General features: G+C 42.2%; 1 protein-coding gene across 6 annotated transcripts in view; it reads left to right on the top strand.

Annotated features, from left to right (window-relative positions):
- The window catches only part of ARID3B (AT-rich interaction domain 3B), a 54061-nt gene that overhangs the window by 11399 nt on the left and 17723 nt on the right, over nt 1–24939 (top strand). For all 6 annotated transcript variants that reach the window (XM_072745972.1, XM_072745968.1, XM_072745973.1 and 3 more), the window contains 2 exons: nt 22376–22447; nt 22683–22755. In XM_072745972.1, the coding sequence (XP_072602073.1) occupies nt 22376–22447; nt 22683–22755 (145 nt within the window). The remainder of the gene's footprint in view (nt 1–22375; nt 22448–22682; nt 22756–24939) is intronic.

The raw sequence follows: 24939 nt of genomic DNA, 5'->3' as shown, positions 1-24939 counted from the left end.
CATTCCCACTGACAATGAACGAGGATTCAACATCCTCGCCAGCATCTTGTGGTGGTAATGTTTGGTATTCTTGCCTCTTTTTTTTAATTGAAATTTTCACTGAGATCGTTGTAGATTCACATGCTGTTATAAAAAGGATAATTTAGAGAGATCCCTGTACACTTTGCCCAGTTTCCTCCAATGGTGACATTTTATTTTTAATTAATTAATTTATTTATTTAAGATTTTATTTATTTATTTGAAATTGAGAGATGGCACACAGTAGGGGGAGGGGCAGAGAGAGAGTGAAAAGGAGATGCAGACTTCCTGCTGAGTGGGGAGCCCAACTCAGGGCTGAATCCCAGGACCTCGAGATCATGACCTGAGCCCAAGTCAGACACTTAACTGACTGAGCCACCCAGATAGATACCTCCAATGGTAACATTTTACAAAGCTATAGTATACTATTACAACCTGAATATTGACAGTGTTATTAGCCACTGATCTTATTACATTTTCCAAATTTTACATGTATTCTGGGTCTATTTTTTTAAACCTATTTAGTTGTATGTTTAATACATCTTCTGAAATTCTTCTTGCTTATTAATAAGTGCATTTGAAGCTGTAGATTTCTCTCAAGGTCACATTTTTCCTGTATCCCACAAATGTTGATATGTAACATTTTTCATTGGTCGATACTAAACATTTCATTATTTCAGTTGTGATTGCTTCTTTAATTCATGGATTGTTCAATAGTGTTTTTTAGTTTCCAAATATGTGGGTTTTTAAAATATACTAACTTCCAGCTTTATAATAAAGCTCTAACCATTATAGTTAGAGAGTTGGTATGATAATAACTTTCTAGAATTTGTTACAATGTCCTTTTTGTTGGCCTTGTGTATGGTCAGTTTCTATAAATTCTCCATGTGTGCTTGGAAAGAATGTAAATTTTTCTTTTAATACATGTGGGGTTGCATATCTGTCTACTGGATCAAACTTATTAGTTGTGTTACTCAAATCTTCCTTATCCTTACTAAGTTTCATTTGTGTTAATCAGTTTCAGAGAGAGGTGAATTAAATTATTCCAGGGTAGGACTGGCTTTCTTTTGACAAGTGCTAGTACATTTTTTTCCCTTACACATACCAGTGTTTATATCTTAAGACCACATATCCATGTAATTATTGGGATTGGTGATACATGTGGGTCTATTTCTGCCCTCTAGATTTGGATTTTCAATTTGACCAAGGGTTCTCTTTGCTTCTTGTTTTGTCCTTTCCTGTCTTTTGTTCATTTGAAGTTTTGTTTTTTGTTTTTGTTCTGTGTTGTTTTTACTCAGGCTTTGTCTCCTCTACTGGTAGAAGTTATATTTCAGTTTCTGTTATTTTCTTGATTACATTTAGATTTTACCTTGCATTCTTGACTTTTTGTACTACTCTCAAACAATATTAGGACCTTAGAGATTCTAGTTTTTGTTTTGTTTTGTTTTTAAAGATTTTATTTATTTATTCATGAGAGACACAGAGAGAGAGAGAGAGAGAGAGAGAGAGAGAGAGACAGAGACACAGGCAGAGGGAGAAGCAGGCTCCATGCAGGGAGCCCGATGTGGGACTCAATCCCCGGTCTCTGGGATCCGGCCCTGGGCTAAAGGCAGCGCTAAACTACTGAGCCACCCGGGCTGCCCTTAAAATTTTATTTATTTATTTATGAGAGACACAGAGACAGAGGCAGAGACACAGGCAGGGGGAGGAGCAGGCTCGATGCAGGGAGCCCATTGTGGGACTTGATCCCAGGGCCCCAGGATCGTGCCCTAAGCTGAAGGCAGATACTTAATCGCTGAGCTACCCAGGCTCCCAAATATTTTCATATTCTATTTTCCAACTTTGAATTCTCTCTTCAGCTCTTTCTATGCTACTTAATAACTTAAAAAATTGTTTATCTTAATATTGTGTTTAATTTCTGTACTTTTTTGACTTTTAAAAAATCTGCCTCTTAAAAAAAAAAATCTGCCTCTTTTTACCAGTTGGTTTCTATTCCTTTTTTAAAGCACTTTGAACATCTTTAACTTTTTAAAAACTTTGTGTTACAGAATTGTTAAAACTTTTTATTATGGAAATCTCTAGCATACAAAGGAAGAGAGAATGGTAGCAACTGTCTGTGTCCTTTACCCAGCTTTCAACAATTACCAACATTCTGCCATTCTTTAAACATGCTTATTTTAGAGACTTTTTAAATTATTCTATTATTATCTCATTCTTGGAGTACTAGTTCTTGTTTCCTGTTACTCTCCCATATGATGGCTTATTTCCTCTTGTGGTCTTTTTGTTTTCCCAGTGGAAGCTCATTTTGAGTTGGGATTTGTTTCCATGGGAATCCCATGTGCTGGATTATGGAAGCACTCCTAAGGGGAGTTTTGTCTTCTCTTCTGCTGGGGCCCTACAAGTTTAGCTAGTTGTCATTGCTTTGGGATAATGTGAATTTGGAGTTCCATCTGTGCCTGGTGAGAGCCTGGGCTTCCTTTTCTTATGGACCCTATTCTTCCACGAGGCCCTGGACAAACCACAAGGTTCCTTACTTCTCCAGGCTGGTGGGCAGTTTTTTAAGCACCAGTTAATGGGGGCATGGGGGGTGGAAGTGTAGTCCTTCATGACCTCTGGCTTTATGCATTTATCTCAGTTCTGGTTCCTGGCATGCAAGGCGCCTGCAGCCTGGACTCCTCTCTCTTGCAATTAAATCCCCGGTCCTCAGCCCTTAGATGTTAAGAACTATATCCAGATCCCTTCTCCCTTGAATCCTACAGCTTTGGCACCTGCTCACTGCTGGTTGATTCCTTTATGTTTCCAGCACTGTGGACTCTGCTTTCTGTCTTGGTTTCAAACTCAGCTGTATGTGTAAGGGGTGTGGAGTGCTGAATTTTATCTAGTATTTCTGAGTGAATCTTCTTTGGAGAGGGAGGGAGGCAATAGACTTCTTCTGTTTCAGACTGACCTTAATCATGATTTTGTTTGCTGAGTTTTTTTGTTTTTGATTTTTAGTAGCTTAGGCTTTTTGACATCTTGTGTGCCAGGTACTTGCCTTATTTCATTGAGTTGTGTGAGTCAGATCCTGATTTTTATCTCTCTTTAAATGTTTGTTTTACAGATGAGGAAAGAATTATGCTGCTTGTAGTCTCACAGTTGAGAAGCTGGTATATTAACCCACAGGGTCAGACTTCAGCCTCTTCCTGTGCTCTTTCTCACTTAGCCATTCTAGATAGAGCAGGGCAATGATGATCTTTTTTTGGTGCTCACATTACTCTATAAGTAATTTTGTTTTATTTTTTCTCATTGTCAAAGTAAATCAGACTCATTTCAGAAACATAGAAAATATAAGCATTTGTAAAGGAGAAAATATAATCACCATAACCACATAACTTAGATGTAACTGTAAACATTTTCCTGGGCAGTTGACCCTTGAACAACACAAGTTTGAACTGGATGTTAAAGTTTTATTTATTTATTTTAGAGAGAGAGAAAGCATGAGCAGGGGTTGGGGGAAAGCTTCAAGCTGACTCAGAGCTGAGCATGGAGCCCAGTATGGGGCTCAATCTCACAACCCTGAGATCATGACCTGAGCTGAAACCAAGAGTCCAGTGCTTAGCCAACTGTGCTACCCAGGCACCCCTGGATGGGTCTGTTTATATCTGTATTTTTTTCCTATAAATACAGTACAGTACTGCAGATGTGTTTTCTCTTCGTGTGATTTTCTTAATAAAAGTTTCTATTCTTTATCCCAGTTTATTGAGATACAAAAAATACAGCATATAATACATATACATAATATGTGTTATTGACTATGTTATCGATAAGACTTCTGGTCAACAGTCAGCTATTGGTAGTTAAGTTTTTTGGGAATCAAAAGTAATATGCAAATTCTCCACTGTGTGTAGGGTCAGCATCCCTCGTTCCTAACCCTGGTGTTGTTCTGGGGTCAACTGTATTTCCTTTGTGTTTAAAAAAAAAATGCCTGTAGGGGCGCCTGGGTGGCTCAGGCCAGTTGAGCATCCAACTCTCTTGGTTTTGCTCTAGTTAGGATCTCAAGCCCTGTGTCCCGGCTCCAAGCTCAACAGGGAATCTGCTTGAGATTCTCTGCCCCTCCTCACTGTGCAAGCATGCACGTGTGCTCACTCTCAAATAGATACATAAATCTTTTTTAAAACTGCTTATGAGGGATCCCTGGGTGATGCAGTGGTTTAGCGCCTGCCTTTGGCCCAGGGCGCGATCCTGGAGACCCGGGATTGAATCCCACGTCGGGCTCCCGGTGCATGGAGCCTGCTTCTCCCTCTGCCTATGTCTCTGCCTCTCTCTCTCTCTCTCTCTCTGTGTGACTATCATAAATTAAAAAAAAAAAAAACTGCTTATGATAATGCATTTTATATATAATTTCATGGCTAACCTTCATCACCTAGTAGACTATAAGTAATTTTTATCATTAAAATTTATTGTAAAGGATTATTTTTAAAGTTTAAAATAATGTATTACAAAAGTTATATTAACTCCGTTAATTTTAGAAATATAGAAATGTATAAAGTAAAAACCTGACTTTTGATTGGTCATTCTGAACAGTTTGATGCTATGTATTTTTTCAGAACTTTTTTCTCTTTACAAGTACATTTGCTTGGGCAGCCCGGGGGCTCAGCAGTTTAGTGTCGCCTTCGGCCCAGGGCATGATCCTGGAGACCCAGGATCGAGTCCCACGTTGGGCTCCCTGCTTGAAGCCTGCTTCTCCCTTTGCCTGTGTCTCTACCTCTGTCTCTCTCTATGTGTCTCTCATGAATAAATAAAATTTAAAAATCTTAAAAAAAAATAGCCTTGGAGGGGTGATCCTTCACTTGAAAAACAAAAACAAAAACAAATACATTTGCTTGTTTTTAACAAAAATAGGAATGCTGCACATTATTCTACAAGGTACTCTTTCACTTGGTATTATGGCTGTCTTTCCATGTGTGTTCATAATGATTTATTAATATTTTATAAGCGTTTATCTCGGAATTATACAAGTAGTATGAATAGACACTCAGGATAATTAAAACCACATAGGAAAATGCAGAATAAAAATTTATAGTTTAAAAAAATACAGTGTTCAGGACATCTGGATGGCTCAGTGGTTGAGTGTCTGCCTTTGGCTCAGGTCATGATCCCAGAGTCTTGGGATTGAGTTCCACATCAGGTTCCCTGCAGGGAGCCTGCTTGTCCTTCTGCCTACATCTCTGTCTCTCTCTGTGTGTCTCTCATTAATAAATAAAATACTTAAAAAAAATATATATATATATATATATACATACAGTGTTCTGTTGCTTTCCCTGCTCCCTTCTACCTCACCTCATCCCATCCCACAGGAGACTGCAGTTGGCATGAATCAGCTTCTACGGCTGCTTCTGTATATTTACCTACTTAACTGTGTAGTTACAGAATGTGTTAGAAAAGAGTGTGTGTGCTATGTGTATGCATTTAGTATAAATTAAACTACCTTTGTAGATGCTGTATAACCCTGTGCCTTAGTGTCAGCATTTCTATGGTAGGTGAGATTATCCTGGAGATTTTGTTGTATCAGAGGATAGATAAATGTATATTGTTCTTTTCCTGTTTGCCTTTTGTATTTATTCTTGCCTTATCTTGCTTGTGGCCTTTGTCCATTTTTCTTTCTTTTTTTAATTGTAAAAACACATGAGATTACCCTCCTAACAAAATTTTAAGTGTACAGTACCTATTAACTATAAACAGTGTTGTACAGATCTCTAGAACTTTTTCATCTTACATAATGGAAACTTACTCCCCATGTTCCTACCCCATCAGCCCCTAGTGACCACCATTCTCCTTTCTATTTGATGAGTTTGACTACTTTAGATATCGTATGTAAGTGTATTCCTGCAGTTTCTGTCCTTATATGACTAGCTTATTCACTTGCATTTATTTAACTTTTAATTGAAATATTTTCATTATTTAGCATAATGCTCTCCAGGTTCATCTATGTTACCACATCCTGCAGGATTTTCTTCTTTTTAATGACTCAGTCTTATTCTGCAACTGAATAGAGTTGACACGCATTAGTTGCAGGTGTACAACATAGTGATTGCACAAGTCTCTACTTTCTGCTGTGCTCACCACAAGTGTAGCTACCACCTGTCACCATGCAACACTGTTATAATATCACTGACTGGGTTCTCTATACTGTACCTTTTATCCTCATGGCTTATTCATCCCACTCCCCTTCACTCATTTTGCCCATCTTCCTATCTCCTTGCACTCTGGCAACCATCAGTTCTTTCTTTGTGTTTCTGGGTCTGTTTCTGCTTTTTCTTTGTTTACTCATTTGTTTTTTAGATTCTACAGGTAAGTAAAATCATATGGTTCTTGTCTTTCTCTGTTTGACTTATTTCGGTTAGCATCATACCCTTTAGGCCCATCCATGTTGCTGCCAGTAGCAAGATCTTACTCTTTTTTATGGCTGAATAATGGTGACACGTATGTATATATGTGTGTGAATGTTATATGTATATATACCACATCATCTTTATCCATTCATCTATCAATGGATCCTTCTATCAATGGATACTTCAGTTGCTTCCATATCTTGGCTTTTGTAAATAATGAATACTGCTGCAGTAAACATAAGAGTGCACATATCTTTTTTAATTAAATGTTTTCATTTTCTTTGGGTAAACACCCAGTAGTGGAATTACTAGATGATACGATATTTCCATCTTTAATTTTTGAGGAACCTCCTTACTAATGTGGCTATACCGGTTAACATTCCCACAAACAGTGCACCAGGATTATTTTTCTTCACTTTCTCACCGATACTTGTTATTCTTGTCTTTTTTTTTTCTTAAGATTTTTATTTTTAGGTAATCTCCACACCTAATATGGAGCTCAAACTCACAACCTGAGATCAAGAGTCACATGCTCCAGTAGCTGAGCAAGCCAGGCACCCCTTGTCTTTTTGATTCTAGCCATTTTAACAGGTGTAAGGTGGTATCTCATTGTGATTTTGATTTGTATTTCCCTGATCATTAGTGATGTTGAGCATCTTTTCATGTGTCTATTAGCCATTTGTATGTCTCTAGGAAAGTATCTGTTCAGGTCCTCCCCCCTTTTTAAAATCCAGACTATTTGGGTTTTTTTGATGTTGAATTGTATAAGTTCTTTATATATTATGGATATTCCTTTTGAATATATCATTTGCAGATATCTTCTCCCATTCAGTAGGTGGCCTTTTGTTGATGGTTTCCTTTGCTGTGCAAAAGTTTTTTATTTTGACGTAGTCTCAGTAGTTTATTTTTGCTTTTGTTTCCCTTGCCTCTTGAGACAAATCTAGGAAAATGCTGCTAAGGCCAATGTGAAAGAAATTACAACCTGTGTTTTCTTCTAGGATTTTTATGGTTGGAGGTCTCATATTTAGGTCTTTGACACATTTTGAGTTTATTTTTGTGTCTGGTGTGAGAAAGTGGTTCAGTTTCATTCTTTTCCATGTAGCTGTCCAATTTTCCCAGTGCCATTTATTGAAGAGATTGTCTTTTCCTCATTGTGTACTCATTCTTGCCTCCTTTGTTATAGGTTAATTGACCATATAAGCATGGGTTTATTTCTGGTGTGCCACATTTTCATTATTCATTCATCCATCAATGAATACTTAGATTGATTCCATATTTTGATTATTGTGAACCCTGCTGCAATGAGCATGAGAGTGCAGATATTTCTTTAAGATCTTGATTCTTTTTTTGTTGTTGTTTGATGATCAAATTATTTATTTATGTATTTATGTGTTTATTTTTAATTTAAATTCAATTTGCTAACATATAGTATAACACCCAGTGCTCATCAAGTGCCCTCCTTAGTGTCCATCACCTAGTCTCCTGAATCCTCCACCCTCCTCCCCAATCCTGATTCTTTTGGATAAATAATCCAGAATTGGGATTGCTATATCATATGGTAGTTCTGTTTTATTTTTTCAGAAACCTCCATACTGTTCTCCGGATTGGCTGTACCATTTTACATTCCCACTAACAGTGCACAAAGATTCTAGTTTCTCCACATCTTCTCCAATACGTTATTTTCTGTTTGTTTTTACAATGGCCATCCTAACAGATGTGAGCGACATCTCATTGGCTTTGATTTGCATTTTCCTAATGATTAGTGTTGTTGAATATCTTTTCATGTGTCTGTTGGCCATCTGGATGTCTTCTTTGGAGAAGTGTCTGTTCAAGTATTTACTCCTTTTGTAATTGGGTTATTTGGGAGGTTTTTTTTTGCCATAAGTTGTAGGAGGTTCTTCTTCTTCTTTTTCTTTTCTTTTCTTTTCTTTTTTTTTTTTTTTTTTTTTTGGTAAAGTCTATTTATTTATTTGGGGGATAGTGCAGGAGGCAAGGAAGAGAGAGAGAAACAGACTACCTGCTCAGTGTGGAGCCCAACACAGGGCTCTATCTCATGACCTGGAGATCATGACCTGAACCCACATCAAGAGCTGGATGCTTAGCTGACTGAGCCACTCAGGCACCCCTGTAGGAGTTTCTTACATCTTTTGGATATTAACCCCTTACCAGATAGATGATTTGCAAATGTTTTCTTCCATTTTTTTCTTTAATTTTGAAATTTTTTTAAAGGATTTTATTCATGAGAGACACACAGAGAAAGGCAGAAACATAGGCAGAGAGAGAAACAGGCTCCCTGCAGGGAGCCCTATAGGGTCCGATCCCAGGACCCCAGGATCATGACCTGAGCCAAAGGCTCAACCACTGAGCCACCCAAGCACCCAAATATTTTCTTCCATTCTGTATGTTGCCTCTTGCTCTGTTGATTGTTTCCTTGGCTGTGCAAAAGCTTTTTATTTTGTTGTAGTCCCATTTGTCTATTTTTACTCTTGTTGCCTGTGTCTTATCCAAGAAATCATTGCCAAGACCTGTGTCGTGCAGCTTTCATTCTATATTTTCTTCCACGAATTCTGTAGTTTCAGGTATTATATTTAAGTCTTTTATGTATGGTATGAGCTAAGAGTCCGTTTTCATTCTGTGCATGTGGATATTCAGTTTTCCTGACACCTTTTGTTGAAGAGACTATCCTTTCCCCATTGTGCATTCTTGATATCCTTCAAAGAGCAATTGACCATACATATGCAGGTTTATTTCTGGACTCTGCATTCTGTTCTGTTGGTCTATAATATCTGTCATTATGCCAGATACGCTGTTTTGATCACTGTAGTTTTGATATATGTTTTGAAATTAGGAAGTATGAGGCCTCAGCTTTGTTCTTTCTCAAGATTGATTCAACTGGGCAGCCCCGGTGGCTTGGTGGCTTAGCGGTTTAGCGCCGCCTTCAGCCCGGGGCATTATCCTGGAGACCCGGGATCAAGTCCCACATCTGGCTCCCTGCATGGAGCCTGCTTCTTCCTCTACCTGTCTGTCTGTCTCTCTCTCTCTGATAAATAAATAAAATCTTTAAAAAAAAAAAAAGATTGATTCAGCTATTTGGGCTCCTTTGTGGTTCCATATGAATTCTAGAATTGTTTTTTCTATTTCTATTTTTTAAATGCCACTGGGCTTTTGGTGAGGGTTGATTGAACCTATAGATCTCCTTGGTAGTATGGATAGTCTAATATTAGGTCTTCCCATCCATGACCATGGAATGTCTTTCCATTTTTCTGTATCTTCTTTAATTTTTTCAGCAGTATTTTGTAGTGCACAAGTCTCTCACCTTCCTAGCTAGGTTTATTCCTAAGTATTTTATTCTGTTTGATGCTGTTGAATATGGAATTGTTTTCTTAATTTCCTTCTTGGGTTGTTCGTTGTCAGTGTAGAGAGACACAACTGATTTTTGTGTGATTTTGTATCCTGAAACTTCCCAGAATTCACTTTTTAGTTTTTTTTTTTTTTTAAGATTTTATTTATTTATTCATGAGAGACAGAGAGAGAGAGGCAGAGACACAGGCAGAAGGAGAAGCAGGTTCCATGGAGGGAGCCCAATGTGGGACTCGATCCCGGGTCTCCAGGATCATGCCCTGGGCTGAAGGCAGGCGCCAAACCACGGAGCCACCCAGGGATCCCTCACTTTTTAGTTCTTTTTTTTTTTTTTTTTTTTTTAAGATTTTATTTTATTTATTCATGAGAGACAGAGAGAGAGAGAGAGGCCGAGACACAGGCAGAGGGAGAAGCAGGCTCCATGCAGGGAGCCTGACGTGGGACTCGATCCCGGGTCTCCAGGATCAGGCCCTGGGCTGAAGGTGGCGCTAAACCGCTGAGCCACCCGGGCTGCCCTCACTTTTTAGTTCTAATGGGTTTTTTTGGTATGTGGAATCTTTAGTTTTCTACATAGGAGATCATGTCATCTGCAAACAGAGATAATTTTATTTCTTCCTTTCCAGTATGGATGCTTTTTATTTCTTTTTCTTGCCTAATTGTTCCAGCTAGGACTTCTAGTACTATGTTGAATAGAAACGGTAGGAATAGGCATCCTTGCCTTGTTCCTGACCTTAGAATAAAAGCTTTTAGTTTTTCACCATTGAGTATGGTGTTAGCTGTGGGCTTTTCATTCACAGCCTTTAAAATGTTGAAGTAATTAATTTCTGTTCCTAAGTTTATTGAGTATCTTTGTCATGAAAGGATGTTAAATTTTGTCAATTTTTTTTTGCATCTATTGAGATAATGTGATTTTTCATCCTTCCACCTGTTAATGTGGTATATCCCCTTGATTAATTTTTTGTGTGTTGAATCATCCCAGGGCATCAGTCCCATTCGATCACGGTATATGATCCTTTTAATGTACTGTTGATTGTGGTTTGCAGTGTTTTATGAAGGATTTTGCATCAGTATTTAACAGGTAGTTTCCTTGTGGTGTCTTTCTCTGGCTTTGTTATCAGGGTAATGCTGACCTCATAAACAGAATTTAGAAGAGTTTGGGAAGGATTGGATGTTAATTCTTTTTAAATGTTTGGTAGAATTTACTTGTGAAACCATCTGATTCCGGCCTTTTCTTTGTTAGTAGGTTTGGATTCTGATTCAGTCTTCTTGCTAATTATAAGTCTGTTCAGGTTTTCTATTTCTTCATAATTTCATCTTGGTAGGTGGTAAGTTTCTAAGAATTTTTAGTTTAGCTCAAGGTTTGACAATTTTGTTACCTTTTCAGAAAAACAACTGTTAGTTTTGTTGATGTTTTTCTGTTGTTTTTCTAGTGCCTGTTTTGTTTATTTCTGCTCCAATCTTGATTACTTCCTTCCTTCAGCTAACTTTGGGTTTAGTTTGTTCTTTTTCTGGTTCTTTGATATGTAGAGTTAGGTTGTTTGATATCTTTTTTAATGTAGGCGTTTATTGCTATAAATTTCCCTCTCAGTCCTGCTTCTGCTACATTCCATGAGTTTTGGTTTGTGTTTTGTTACCTTTACCTATTTTTCTATTTGGTTACCTTTGTTTTATTGAGCTGTAATAACTCTTGTGCATAGGCCCTTGTCTTTATGTTGCAAGTATTTTTCACATTTGCTGGTCCTTCATCTTGTAATCCTTTCATCAAGTAGGAGTTGACATTTTGATGTAGCTAAATCAATTGATATTTCCCTTTATGGTTTCTCTCATATTTTAAAAAGCCCTCCTCTCCCCAGGATTATGAGAGTGTGTGTGTGTGTGTGTGTGTGTGTGTGTGTGTGTGTGTGTTTAAGATGTCATTCATTTATCTGAGAGAGAGAGAGAGCATTCACAGAGGGAGATGCAGACTCCCCACTGAGCGGAGCGCCCAGCTCACAGCTCCATTCCAAGACCCTGAGATCGTGACTCAAGCCAAAGGTAGACACTCAACTAACTGAGCCCCCCAGGCACCCCAAGTGTATATATTATTATTATTTTATGATTGTATTTTTGTATATAGATCTTCATTACATCTGGAAAGGATACAAAATAGAGATCAAATGTTTTATAAAAGCAAGGCTACCTTTGATTGGCTAAGCAGTGTTCTGTCACAGAGGTGGCACCTCTGTCATGTGTTGTCTGTTGCCTTAATGTCAGACATCTGGACTGTTTCTAATTTTTTGCTATTATAAATAAAAGTGAGGGGGATCCCTGGGTGGCTCAGCGGTTTAGCGCGCCTGGCTTTGGCCCAGGGTGCGATCCTTGAGTCCCGGGATTGAGTCCCACGTCGGGCTCCCGGCATGAAGCCTGCTTCTCCCTCCTCCTTTGTCTCTGCCTCTCTCTCTCTCTCTCTCTCTCTCTGTGTGTGTGTGTCTATCATAAATAAATGAATAAATCTTTAAAAACAAACAAATAAATAAATAAATAAATAAATAAATAAATAAATAAATAAATAAATAAAAGTGAGGATTCCTGGGTGGCTCAGTGGTTTAGCGCCGCCTTCTGCCTAGGGCATGATCCTGGAGTCTCGGGATCAAGTCCCACGTCGAGCTCCCTGCGTGGAGCCTGCTTCTCCCTCTGCCTAGGTCTCTGCCTCTGTGTATCTCTCATGAATAAATAAATAAAATCTTTTTTATTTTATTTTTTATTTTTTTTATTTTTTATTTTATTTTTTTAAAATAAAATCTTAAATTTAAAAAAAACTGCACTGTATTTCTAGTCATTTCCTTAGGGTAGATTCATAGGACAGAGCTACAAGATCAGTAGGAGACTGGGACAGTAAAGCAGTTACAAGCAGGGGCTTGAAAAGGCGCTGCCTGCATTTGATTCTCAGACTCCTCTATTCAATTGTTTTTTACCTTTCTGCCAGATGTTTCCTCATGCGTTCCTTGTGCCTTGGTTTTCTTGTCTGAAAAATGGAGGTAATAATAGTACTCCTCAGAATTGTGCTGAAGTTTAAGTGTTTAATACACTTAAAATACTGGAACAGGGCCTGGCAGTCTACTGCTCCGTCTCCCTCTGCTCCTCCCCCTAGCTCGTACTCACTTGCTTGCTCTGTCTCAAATAAAATCTTGTTAAAAAAATTAAACTGCTGTCTTTAGGAAATGGTTTATGTTGCCTTCAAAGTCCCTTTTATAGAATTATGTTTTTGGAACTTAAAGCCCACCTTATTTGTTGTTGTTTTTAAAGATTTTATTTATTCATGAGAGCACACAGAGAGAGAAGCAGAGACACAGGCAGAGGGAGAAGCAGGCTCCATGCAGGGAGCCCGATGTGGGACTCGATCCCAGGACTCCAGGATCACACCCTGGGCCAAAGGGAGGCTCTGAACACCTGAGCCACCAGGCGGTCCCAGAAGCCCACCTTCTTATAAGGGTTTGCTTTCCCCCTAGTTCGTTACTTAGCCTGAGGTGATCCTCCTGAGTATATGCTCATAGCTTGTGCTTCAGATACTGATGTCCACTTGAGCCCCTGCCATCTGCCAGACCCTGTGCTGGCACATTGGCCTTACAGAACTGTAAGTCACTGTGTATGAGGGACCACAGCCTGGGAGAGGTGGCAGGCAGCATAGGGCAGGGGACACCGGACATGCACACTGTGCTGCCACCTGTGGGATCAGGTTGGGGGGGTGGGGGTTGGGAGAAGCCTTAGGAGAAGTTCTCAGAATTGTAACGGGCTGACCTTTTTTTTTTTTTTAATGATTTTATTTATTTTTTTATTTATTCATGTGAGACACAGAGAAAGAGAGACAGACAGACCTAGGCAGAGGGAGAAGCAGGCTCCATGCAAGGAGCCCAATGTGGGACTCAATCCCAGATCCCGGGATCATGCCCTAAGCCAAAGGCAGACGCTCAACCACTGAACCACCCAGTCATCCCAGGGGCTGACTTTTAAACACAAAGTGCAACTGTTTTCTGCATGAGGAAACCCACTCTGTAACATACCAGACCTGAAATGAAAGGAGGGTTTTTTGTTTTGTTTTTTTACTTTATAAAATAATTCATAATAGCATTTTTAAAAAATGTATTCTTCTTATAATCTGTAGCTTGGGGGTGCCAGGCTGGCTCAGTCGATGAAGCCTGGATAGACTCTTGATCTCTGAGTTCTGAATTGAGCCCCACGTTGGGTGTAGAGATCAGTTAAAAAAAAAAAAAAATCTTTTTTTTTTTTTTAATCTACTTCTGGGGCACCTGGGTGGCACAGTTGGTTAAGTGTCCTGCTTACTCTTGGTTTCGGCTCAGGTCATGATCTCAGGGTCCTGGGATGGAGCCCCGTGTTGGGCTCTTTGCTCAGCAGGGTGGGTCTGCTCTGTGTCTCAGTCTTAGACTTGGCTGGGCTGGTTCACTCTTTGGCAGAGCGTATCCTCATCACCAACACTGCCCTTTAGTTTTTCTTCCTCCCTTTGTAGAAATACCCCATTTCTGGATGGTCTTCTTGGGTAGGGCCTGGAGGGAATGTGTGCCTAGATGGGAAAATAGGACTGCTCTCCTCTCCCCTCCCCCGCTCTTCCTCCTTTCTACTGCTTAATCAGAAAAGTGTCCCTTAGCTCTTTTTCCAAGCCACCGAGTTTGAATTGATTTTTGCTGCTAGTAAGAGGTGGGGAGGCACTTTCTGGTTCCTGCTAAAGTTACCTGACAGCGGAAGGTGTGCATCTGATAATTATAACTCTAGTGCTTCCAAGGCCTGAGAGATTTAGCTAAGAGCAGTAATCCTGATCTTATCAGGAGGGTTTTGTAGTCCAACAGCGTTGCTTATAACAATATCTGTTTTACTTCCTGGGGCTTCAGCCGCCTCTTAGGATTCTCCTATAATCCTGCCCATTACCCTGTTGTGCATGTCCCATTACCTCCTGGAATCAGTTAAAAGTGGTGGGAGGGCAAAGGTGTTTTTCTTTTCTTCCTACTAAAATCTGGCAATTGGACTTTTTTTTTTTTTTTTAAGATTTTATTTATTTATTCATGAGAGACACACAGAGAGAGGCAGAGACATAGAGGGAGAAGTAGGGTCCTTGCAGGGAGCCCAATGTAGGACTCGATACCCGGACCACGGATCATGCCCTAAGTCGAAGGCAGACACTTAACTGCTGAGCCACCCAGGCTTCACTGGGAATTGGATTTTTTTTTTTTTAATTTTATTTTTTATTTATTTATGATAGTCACACAGAGAGAAAGAGAGAGAGGCAGAGACACAGGCAGAGGGAGAAGCAGGCTCCATGCACCGAGAGCCCGACGTGGGATTCGATCCCGGGTCTCCAGGATCGCGCCCTGGGCCAAAGGCAGGCGCTAAACCGCTGCGCCACCCAGGGATCCCGGGAATTGGATTTTTAACATCACAACCTCATCAGCCTGGCCAGCAGTAGAGCAGTCACAGTCTAGTATAGGTGATACCTGCAGTAGAGTTAAGGTCTAACCAAAGAGAAGATAGTTTATGGGTTGCTTATTTAAAAAATAACAATAGTAACAGCAACAATATTCAGCCCAAATACTTTGTTTACATTTTATATTTCAGAGCAATTAAATAGTATCCATGAGTTTGAGATCAGCCCCTTTGAAGTCTAGCTCTTTTGCTGATAACTGCTTTGAGATTCAGGCCCCAAGAATTTGCCCAGATCCTTGACCTTGGGGTTCACAATCTATTAGATTTTAGAGAGTAGACAGAAAGGAATCATTACTGTTCTGTGTCTTCAGGGAACATTCAAGGATCTCTATAAAGGTTGTCAGTAAGTGTAATGGTATTCTAAAGGACATTTTCTTAGAGGTTCCAGAATATGGGGAGCCCAAGTGAAGAGTTGGAAGCTTAGCCGCTATGCTTTCAGTCTGCAGGAAAGGGTTAACTCTTGCCTTGGGGAGGAGTGAGGAATGGGAACTAAAATTGCTTTGGACATCTGAGCTGTGCTTTAATAAGATATTCCAGGTGGTCAAGAAGTAATCCTAAAATAGCCTAGATACTTAATTGCTTTTAAAGTCAGGCGCTCCTGTCTCTGGGGAGGTACAGCTCTAAGGAATGCAGTGCTGGCTCCTAAGATCTTGGAGGCGTGGTCTGGTTGGGCTTTTTTTTTTTTTTTTTTTTTTTTTTTTCTTTTTTTTTTTTTTTTCTTTTCCAAAATCCTAGTAAAAAAAAAGGCCCAAGGGTAGCCTTCTTAGGTCAGGAAACACTAGTTGAATTTCTCCCTTTCTCCTCACCAGAAGCTTGGCTCTTGCCACTGCCAGCCTCCATAACTTGGCTTCTTCCAGAGTTGTGGGATATTCTCTCTGTCGTTCTCTGTCTCTGTCTCTGTCTCTCTCTCTCTTTCTCTCTCTCTCACACACACACACACCCCATCCACTGGAGACAGTGGTCTATTTTCATTAGTGCTCAAAGGCTTCCTCCTTGATTCCTTTTTTTTTTTTTTTTTAATTTTTTTTTTTATTTATTTATGATAGTCACAGAGAGAGAGAGGCAGAGAACAGGCAGAGGGAGAAGCAGGCTCCATGCACCGGGAGCCCAATGTGGGACTCGATCCTGGGTCTCCAGGATCGCGCCCTGGGCCAAAGGCAGGCGCTAAACCACTGCGCCACCCAGGGATCCCCTTCCTGCTTGATTCCTTGCTCAGCGTCTCTCCATTTCCATCAGAACATACCTTTCACAGGATAAGATAGATTCACATTCATCCTCTTTCTCTTTCATCCCCTTAGTCCAGATCCAGTCATCTCTCTGGTCCTGCTGCCCCCACCCTGGATTCTGCATGGGCTCCTGCATAGCCAGCCAGCCCCAATGATGGCTTTCCCTCTCTGGTCTTCTGTGCATTTTACAAAGTATGTTAATACTGCAGAACATTACTGAGGGCCATTCAAAGTGTATTTTGTTAAATGAAGAGTAACTGCTCCCTTACTTGAAAGATTACCTGTTATGAAGGTGTTAGTTCACTAAATTATTCTAGAATTTCAGTGCAATCCAGATTTTCTTTGGGGGCGAGGGAGAAGCAGGAGAGCAAGTCATAGATTTTTTTTTTTTTGTAAGTCATAGATCTTGACAGATGATTCAAAGTTAAACTAGAAAAAAATAAGCAATTGTTTTTTTAATTGTCTCTCTTTCCATTAAGCTCCACAAGATCAGAGGTCCTTAACTGTCTTGTTCTTTTTCCCTCAGAACCCTTCACAGTATCTAGTATATCCTAAGTGGTCAAATGTTTGTATGTAAATGAATATAATGAAAAACTGAAAAGTGAAAAATTCCCCATCTCAATCTAATTAGGTATCTACATATATTTACATATTTATGTTATATTTTCTCCAACAAAAGTGGGTCATTAAAATCATCTAAAACACTGGTTTAATCATTTATTTTTCCATTCAGAAAACATTCACTGCTTCCCTCTTGTTCACAGTTCAGAGTTTAAATTTCCTCCTGGTATTCAAGGCATCTCACAGCCTGTTTCCACCTCAACTATTCAGACTCGCATCCTCCCTGCCAGAACACGCCCTGTTTATCCCCCCACTCCATGCTCATTTACACTGTAAATCTCCCCTCAACCCATTCTTCCAGGCCAGTTTTATCTCTACCTCTGAGCTGCCCTCCTTTCTTCCACCTCCTGGGCACTTTGTGTATTGGTACTTTGACTTGCTCTATTAAATGCTGTGTCCAGCTTGTTTTTCCAACTACACAGTAAAACTCCCAGTGCTGAGAATCACTTTTTTGCGGGGTGGGAGTGTTCTCAGCAGCTTGCACAAGGCTCTACCTGGGTGGGTTCTCAGGAAATCAGTGTTGAATGAATTTGTCATAGTCTGTGCTTTTCAGGACAGAAAGGGCCTCTAGAGGCCCTCTCATGCAACCTTGTCTCATGTTGGATTCCACGGCATGATGTCCCAGAGAGATGGCCATCCAGGGGTAGGAAGCTGTCCACCTCTTGAGAAGGCCCCCTCCATTCCTGGCCAGTTCTGATTGTTAGAGAAGTCCTTCTTCTGTCCACCTGAAATTGTCCTCCTGACAACTTCTGCACAGTGACTCTAGTTCTGTACAGAAAAAAGGAAAAGGAAAAAACACCATCACTCTTCTTCTGCAAGGCAACCTTTAAATTTTCAAGGAGTGAATACATTTTCCTGCTGTCTTCTTGATCTTCCAGGGTTGAGGTGTTGAGGAAGTACTGTTTTAATTTTGAGGAGCAGTCAGGTTAGACTTTGACTCATTGTTTTTTGAAGGCCTTTTATGTGCAAGTCACAGCGCTAGGTGCCATATTCCGCTGGTCCTCCCAGAGACATAACCTGCTTTGTCACTCTTTCTCTTTCCCTTGATCCCCTGGCCACTGGGGGAAGACAGGGGCCCATCTTACCCTGGATGTTTTAGTGTTGAAAGGTTAGCAATTCATATTCCAGTACCCACCAGTTTCCTAGTTAAGTTTCCCAGGCCCTTGATGTATGAGAAAGCTGCTTCCTGGTTGGCTGTAATTCCCAGATGTAACTGATGAGATGACTCAGGGAATATAAGACTCTCCCTTTGAGAGGGCCATGACTTGGCATTGTAGGCATTCTGTGGCCAGAGGATTTTCTTCTTTTCCTCCTCCCTCTCTCCTTTCCTGATGTCCCAGGAGAACACCTTCTGCTGTTCTTTCCACCCACGAGGCAGGATGGCATGACAAGAGAGCCAGACCTGGGTTTGTTACATGCTGGTGCTGCCACTTGGAAGCTCTGAGACCCTGGGCCAATTAAGTAGCTTGCTTTTTGAGCCTCTGTTTTCCCATCTCTAAACCACCTCTACATCACTGTGAGATTCAGTGAGAAAATGCCTGTTAAGCCCCTGGCACCGCCCTTTCTCCTTTCCCCAGGTTTCTTTCCACTGCCAGTTTTGAGGAATTTAAAGGCACAGCACCATGGCTTCCCCAGGGGAAAGAAGCTGAACGTGAACATAGTAGCCAAAGCTAGTCTTGGGTGGGTATTTGGGAACAAACTGTCAGTTTCCTGTGAGCTCCTGGTGAGATCAAAGCCGATAGGAGAGTTCGCAAGTAGGAGAGGCTGGAAAGGTTGTAAATGGCCCTAAGTGACCACTCGCTCCCGTTGACTTGCCTGCACATTTGGGGGCTCTTGAGTGCTGCTACCTGCTGACCTCCTGGTCACGCAGTCTGTTCCCTGGCCAATAGGCTTGCATGCAGCAGCCCTTCAGCTGAAATGCTTTTCTTGGGGACCCCTCGAAGCCGTTGAGCTGGTTCCCTTTGGACGTGTGTTCCGTACACCCACATTCTGCTACTCCCCACTTTCCTCCCCACCCTTAGCCTCAGTTGGCCACACTTGGCATCCAAGAGAAACATCAGTGGGCTTCCAGCAGTCACACCCACAGCCAGCGATAGGCCAAGAACCCTGCACCTAAACTCGAAGTGCCTGCATGAGCTGTGTGTTACAGTAGTTGAGAGTGAAGAACCACTAAAATAGCCACAGAAACCTGTACTCGGTCCTTCCCCTAACGAGGAGGGAGAAGAGAGGAGTTGTGGGGTTCGAGGCCCCGTAGGGGAGTCCATCCCTGCCTTTCAGTGAGCGTGTCCGTGTTTTCTATGTGCTGGCGGCTGGGGATATCCTGACAAGCCACAGGCAGACTGGGGACAGGGGCGGGGGCACAAGCAGCCGACCCAGCAGCTGACAGCCAGAGGAGAAAGGTGTCGAGGCTTCGTGCAGGAAACAGCATTCCAGCTGGACTGAGAAGGGTGGGCAGGGTCCAGGAATTACTCTCACTTCAGCCAGAAAATCCTGTGAAGCAAGGTTTAACTGCCCCAAGACAAAAGAGAGTAAGGCAAAGAGAGGGGACAATTCCCCCATCGGCCCCCGCTGAATATTTTAGATTAGGTAATGGCCTATCCTTGCCTTGGACAAAAGAAAACACCTCCACTCCTAGGAAACTCCCCTTTGTTTTCTTTAAATCATCACTAAAATTCCTATCTGTGGAATGGGGGTCAGATAGTGGGATTGCCAAAGAGTTGGGTGTCCTGTTCTGGCAGGTCTGTCCATCCCCCGCAGTCAGAGAGCTAGGGCTGCTTCAGGCTAAAATCCTGTCACTAAGCAGCGTTTTAAGGCTCTGATATTTAGGGGGCCATAGAGCAAGGTCTGCTCAGGCTCCGATGCTCTTTGGAGCAGAGCTGGAGAAAGCCAAGGGGTCAGGACAGCCCCCAGCTGCCTTCCTCCCCGCCCCCCGCCCCCTAAGCGTCCTCCTCTGTTCCTGAGCCGAGCCCTCCCTCGCACCTGGGTGTTTATTTTCACACGTAGTCACACGGTGGTTGCACTGGTGTGCTTGTTTTGACACTCTTCTCCTGCTGTGGGAAGCCCTGTCTGGGTTGGGGTTGTGGATTCCGTCCTCCCCACCCAGCTGAGTGTTAAATCGTTTCTCAGGGAGCATTCTGAGTGCCTGGAAGTTACTGTAATTAGCAAAAACCTGTGTTTTCATCTCTCCTGGTGACCGAGAGAGAAAGAATCCTCCTGCGAACAGAATCTGCTTCTGATCTCCAGCTAGAGAGAGCTGGGAATTGAGCTGCTGCAGTAAACAGCTGACATAACAGAAGCGGCAATGATCCCCCATTAAATGTCTTTCAGCCGATAGGGGCTCCCAGGATAATTGACTTTCCAGCAGGAATTACTGGCTCAAACAAAATCACTGGGCATTAGGGCAATCTCCTGCATCCTTTGAAAGGGGGACTGTAACTCTGTCTGGTTTTGCTGACCTGACAGGCATAATTCATCTTGATTATTCATTGTGCTAGTTGCCACCAGATGACACCAGATTTCTGTTGACTGTAATTACAATGTGGGGGTGAATCTTAGCTTTTTTTTTTTTTTTTTTAAATAATGTTTCTCCTGCTTGATTATTGGCCTGCCTCCCTGAACTGAAGAGCTGTAGGGAGATCTCTAACAACGTCTGCCTGGGGAGATGATGAGTGCACAGTCAGATAGCATTTACTGAGCACTTCCTTACACACATCTTTTACGAGATAAGCAGGGAAACAATTTGGTGTAGCCTGTTTCATTTCAGCTGACAGAGTGTCACTTCTTGGTTATACTTACTTTCCTGTGAGCCAAATTGCTCCTATCAGAAAGTAGGTCTACATTTCAGAGCACTTTTTGAGTAGGGGAAGCAAAGTATGGTCCCAAAATATAACTGAATAATACCTCTTGCTTTCAGGCAAGCTTGATTAGAGGGGGAGATAGGAAAGAAGGGAATTGGACCAGGCTTTTGTATTTATGGATGAGGTTTTACAACATGACCCCTTTGCAATACAAAGAATGTCCTCCCAAGAAACCTCTGTTCCCCATCTCCAGATGTCCCTTCCCAACTATACGTACACCCCAGTACTTGCACACGTGCCTGTCTTGGGGGGAGGGTGTGTGAAGTGAGAGAGTGACAGGCTCGGTGCATCCAGTCCCATCCATTGGGTCCTCCGTTGACCAATGTGGCATAAGTGAATAGCAGATGTCTACTGTTCATATTCCCCACTAGTGAAGGGCCTTTTGGACTCTTCTGTACAGTACATGTGTATATTTTTAGAAGAGGTGATTCAAATGTCCCATTACTAACTTTTAGCAATGATTATAGTTCATCAAGCATTCACTGGGGTGTATTAAGTGCCAGGCAGTGTGCTGTATGTTGGAGGTACAAAGATGAATGAGAAACTTTTATTCTTGAGGAGCTGACAATGTGGTGAGGAAGATAGATAATTCCAAAAGACGTTAAATTCTAAACTCGAAACGTACAGAGACTGCTTCCAGAGTACTAAGTGCGGCTGAGAGTGAAGGGAAGGCTTCCCCCAGAAGATGTTGCCTAATTTGAGGAGTAAGAGTTAACCCAACTGAATATAGGCAGGAAGCGGGTCCCAAGAACATAAACAAAGGCATATTTGCCATTTTCTCCTGTTTGTATGGTGTTGGTTTAACCTAATCAATCAAATTAGGATTCGGTTTTCATTATTTCTCTAATGGAAATGGATTTCACCCTAGTGGCACAATCTCTGTACCTTGGGAATAATGTCAAGCTCTGAGAGCCCTCATATCACTAGACTTAATGGATTCTAGCAGTGGGGCTTGGCCGAGAGACCAGAACTTCAGGACCTGCGTCCTGCTCCCTCCTGCCCTTTACCTTCCACTTAGAGGGTCATGAGGGAAGCTGGGCTCAGTGTCTTTATAACACACTGTATAGTACAAACACTCCGTAAAAATCATACAAACACATATACCATACAGAACCTGAAGAAAAGTGGTACATCTCACAGTGATGGCTTCTGGAAGATCAGCTAGGGATGAGCAGCTTCTCAGAAAGTTGGGCCTTTGTGTCCTCCTTTTCCAGGATTTCAAGGATAAGTAACACCTGCCCTCTTCCAACAAATGGGCGTGATTTTTCTACCTGACTCCCATTTACTTTGGAACCGTAACTGAAAGCAAAAGATGTCCCTGTTGGAGGGGCAGAGGGGGTAGACTAAGCTAGGATAGCCCAGTTGCTGAAAGTCTTCATCTTTGCCCTGAATGATTGCCTTGCCCTCTGCCGCTCTGTCCTTCTGAACTCTGTGCTTTGTTCCCCTTCAGAACGGTGGTTTGACCTGGAGTGATGATGCAGATGGAGGCCGGGGAAGAGAGATCTCCAGAGATTTTGCCAAGGTCTGTAATGTTTCCTCTGTGATAACAAAAGGGGCAGTGCTAGTGCTGCCATGGGGTGTTGTATCTATTCCCTCCCCCCCGCCCAAGGAATAAGGACAGGAGTGGTCTGTGAGTCACATTTGCAGTCATACAGAGAGATACAGAGATGGTTGTGTATGTCTGGTGTAAGACTTCCTGCATTAAATGGAATTTTTCATTGTGTTTTTTTTTTTTTCTGGGGGCACCGGGACTGCAGCTGTATGAACTGGACGGTGATCCGGAAAGGAAAGAGTTCCTGGATGACCTCTTCATCTTTATGCAGAAGAGGGGTGAGTGTGCAGTCTACTCAGTTTTTCAACTCGGTGAATATTAATTGAGTGCCTACTGTGTGCAAGTCACTGTTAGCCATCCTGACTGCAGAGTGCCAGCATCTTAGCCCAGGAGAACAAGAGGCGCTTCCTGCCAACTGGTTCTGGCCTTAGCAGAGTAATTGGCAGACAGTGAGATCGAAATGGGCAGAGAGGATCTGGGCAGAAAATGAGTGGAGTGATGCATCCAAATTTGGTCTTGCCTTGTTTGTGATGCTCTCTTCTCTTTAACTGTTCTGTGGAGGTATTTCAAATTCAAATATACTTTCTCCATAGCCTTCTAACAACGTTGGACATCACCACCTAAACTAGTATGTGGGGTTTTCTGTTGATGTACCTAGTCTTACAGAGACTGACAAAGGCCAATAAAAGAATAGAGGCCCCTCAGGATTTGTTGAGAGGGTCTGAAAGGATCCATGAAAAGGAAAGGCTCTTTTATCCATTGGCTCTTTGATTTTTGCACCCACTGGCTTGGTTGGGGCATTCCTGCAGTTAAATTGTTGTAGGTTACACGGACATCTGCGCCTTCCCACTTCTCTGTCCATCTCTCCTTCTCACTCCCACCCCACTTCCCCAGACGTGTCCACTTTGGACACTGGCGTGACTGAGTCTTGAGCCCAGTGACTTAACTTCCTGGCTTTACATCCTGTCACAGCAGTGGGTTCACCAGCCAGGTCAGCCCTCAGGAAGCATGGCCAGAAACCCAGCCTTTCTAGGAGAAGGTCCTCAGCAACCTGCGTAGCTCCACCTTCATCACCCTCAGGACAAAGCCGCACGAGAGAGCTATTCCCACCAGCCTCTTGCCTGGGATCCCGCTTATGTCTGATCATGCATCCCTTGGTTTTATGCATCAGCAGCTTTACTGAGACCTGGGAATGAAATTCTCTATCTTAGGCTGAGCTATAACGGCAGCCCCCAGCAGGTACTATTCTGTGTTAACTCCTTTCTCTCCCCCCGCCCCTTCCTTTACCGTCTAAAGCCTCATTGCTGTCCCAGTAGCCTGCCCATTACTGCTGGTTTGCTTACAAAGACAAAGTTTTGAGTCTCAGTGTCCTCCCATCTCCACGCCTCTCAAAGCAGTCTAAGCAGCCTAATTAGTTTACTCCTCCAACTGCTATCTGGAGCTGTGTGTGTCGGTAGAGAACAAGAATATAATCCTGAAAGATAATGTGACTGGCAGCAATGAAACTCCCTGGTTGCCCTGAGAGTGAAAAATCCACTTAATACTTTGGTCTCCCTTCCAATTACCTTTTAATTATTTACAAGCTCCACAAGCCCAGCTGGTGCAAACCCAGGAGCTGATCTCATCTCAGAGGGGCTGCCATAGCAATATAGATTTTAATCAGCGATGTGGCTCCACTGCTTTATTTTCTATGTTATTGTCTCCCTCCCCAAAAGGACTTTTTAAAGGGAAACGGAAGTTAGATTGGCCTAGCCAGGAGTCAATATCGGAAATTATTTGTTTACTACTCTGTGTCCCCACTAGACTAGGAGCTCCTTGAGGACAGCCCCTTTATCATATCTTTGTGTTCCCAATGTTAGCACAGGGCCAGACAAGGGGGTGCTCAAGAGGTGTTGTCTGTGGGAACAGTCCTATAGGTGTCCCTTACTCAGCAGGCCCTGTGCGGGGAGGCTGAGCTGCCCCCCTGTAGGTAACCATCCTGTAATTGGAAGTCGGCAGCAAAAAGCAGTGGGTGTGCTGAGAAGCCCGCCACTCTACAGTGGCGGGGGGCGGGGAGCCACTGCTGGACTGCCATCAAGTATGTTTCTGAATGACTCCAAAGCAGGAGTAAGTGACACCCTTTGATCATATCAGTTCATGGTGATTCAGGCTGAACAAATTTTCTTCTGTCCTCAGCACTTATGTTAGGTATTTCACTGTTTGCTGGCATCACCCAGAGAAACAGAGGAATCCATTTTGCTACTTGTTAGTTACCCAAATACAAGGTTTCTCAGCCTCAACATATTTACTTTGGGGACCGGACAGTCCTTTGTTGTAGGGGGCACCCCCCCTTCATGATAACCAAAAATATCTCTAGATAGTGTAAATGTCCCCTGGGGGACAAAAGTATCCCCACACCCCCACCCCCGCCATTGAGAACCACTACTATAAAAGGATGAGAAAGAAGATAAAGATCTAAAACT

The sequence above is a fragment of the Vulpes vulpes genome, unplaced genomic scaffold, assembly GCF_048418805.1.
Source record: "Vulpes vulpes isolate BD-2025 unplaced genomic scaffold, VulVul3 u000000678, whole genome shotgun sequence".
Lineage (NCBI taxonomy): Eukaryota > Metazoa > Chordata > Mammalia > Carnivora > Canidae > Vulpes > Vulpes vulpes.
The sequence above is the reverse complement of the archived record's forward strand: the minus strand, read 5'-3'. Positions and strand labels throughout refer to the sequence as shown.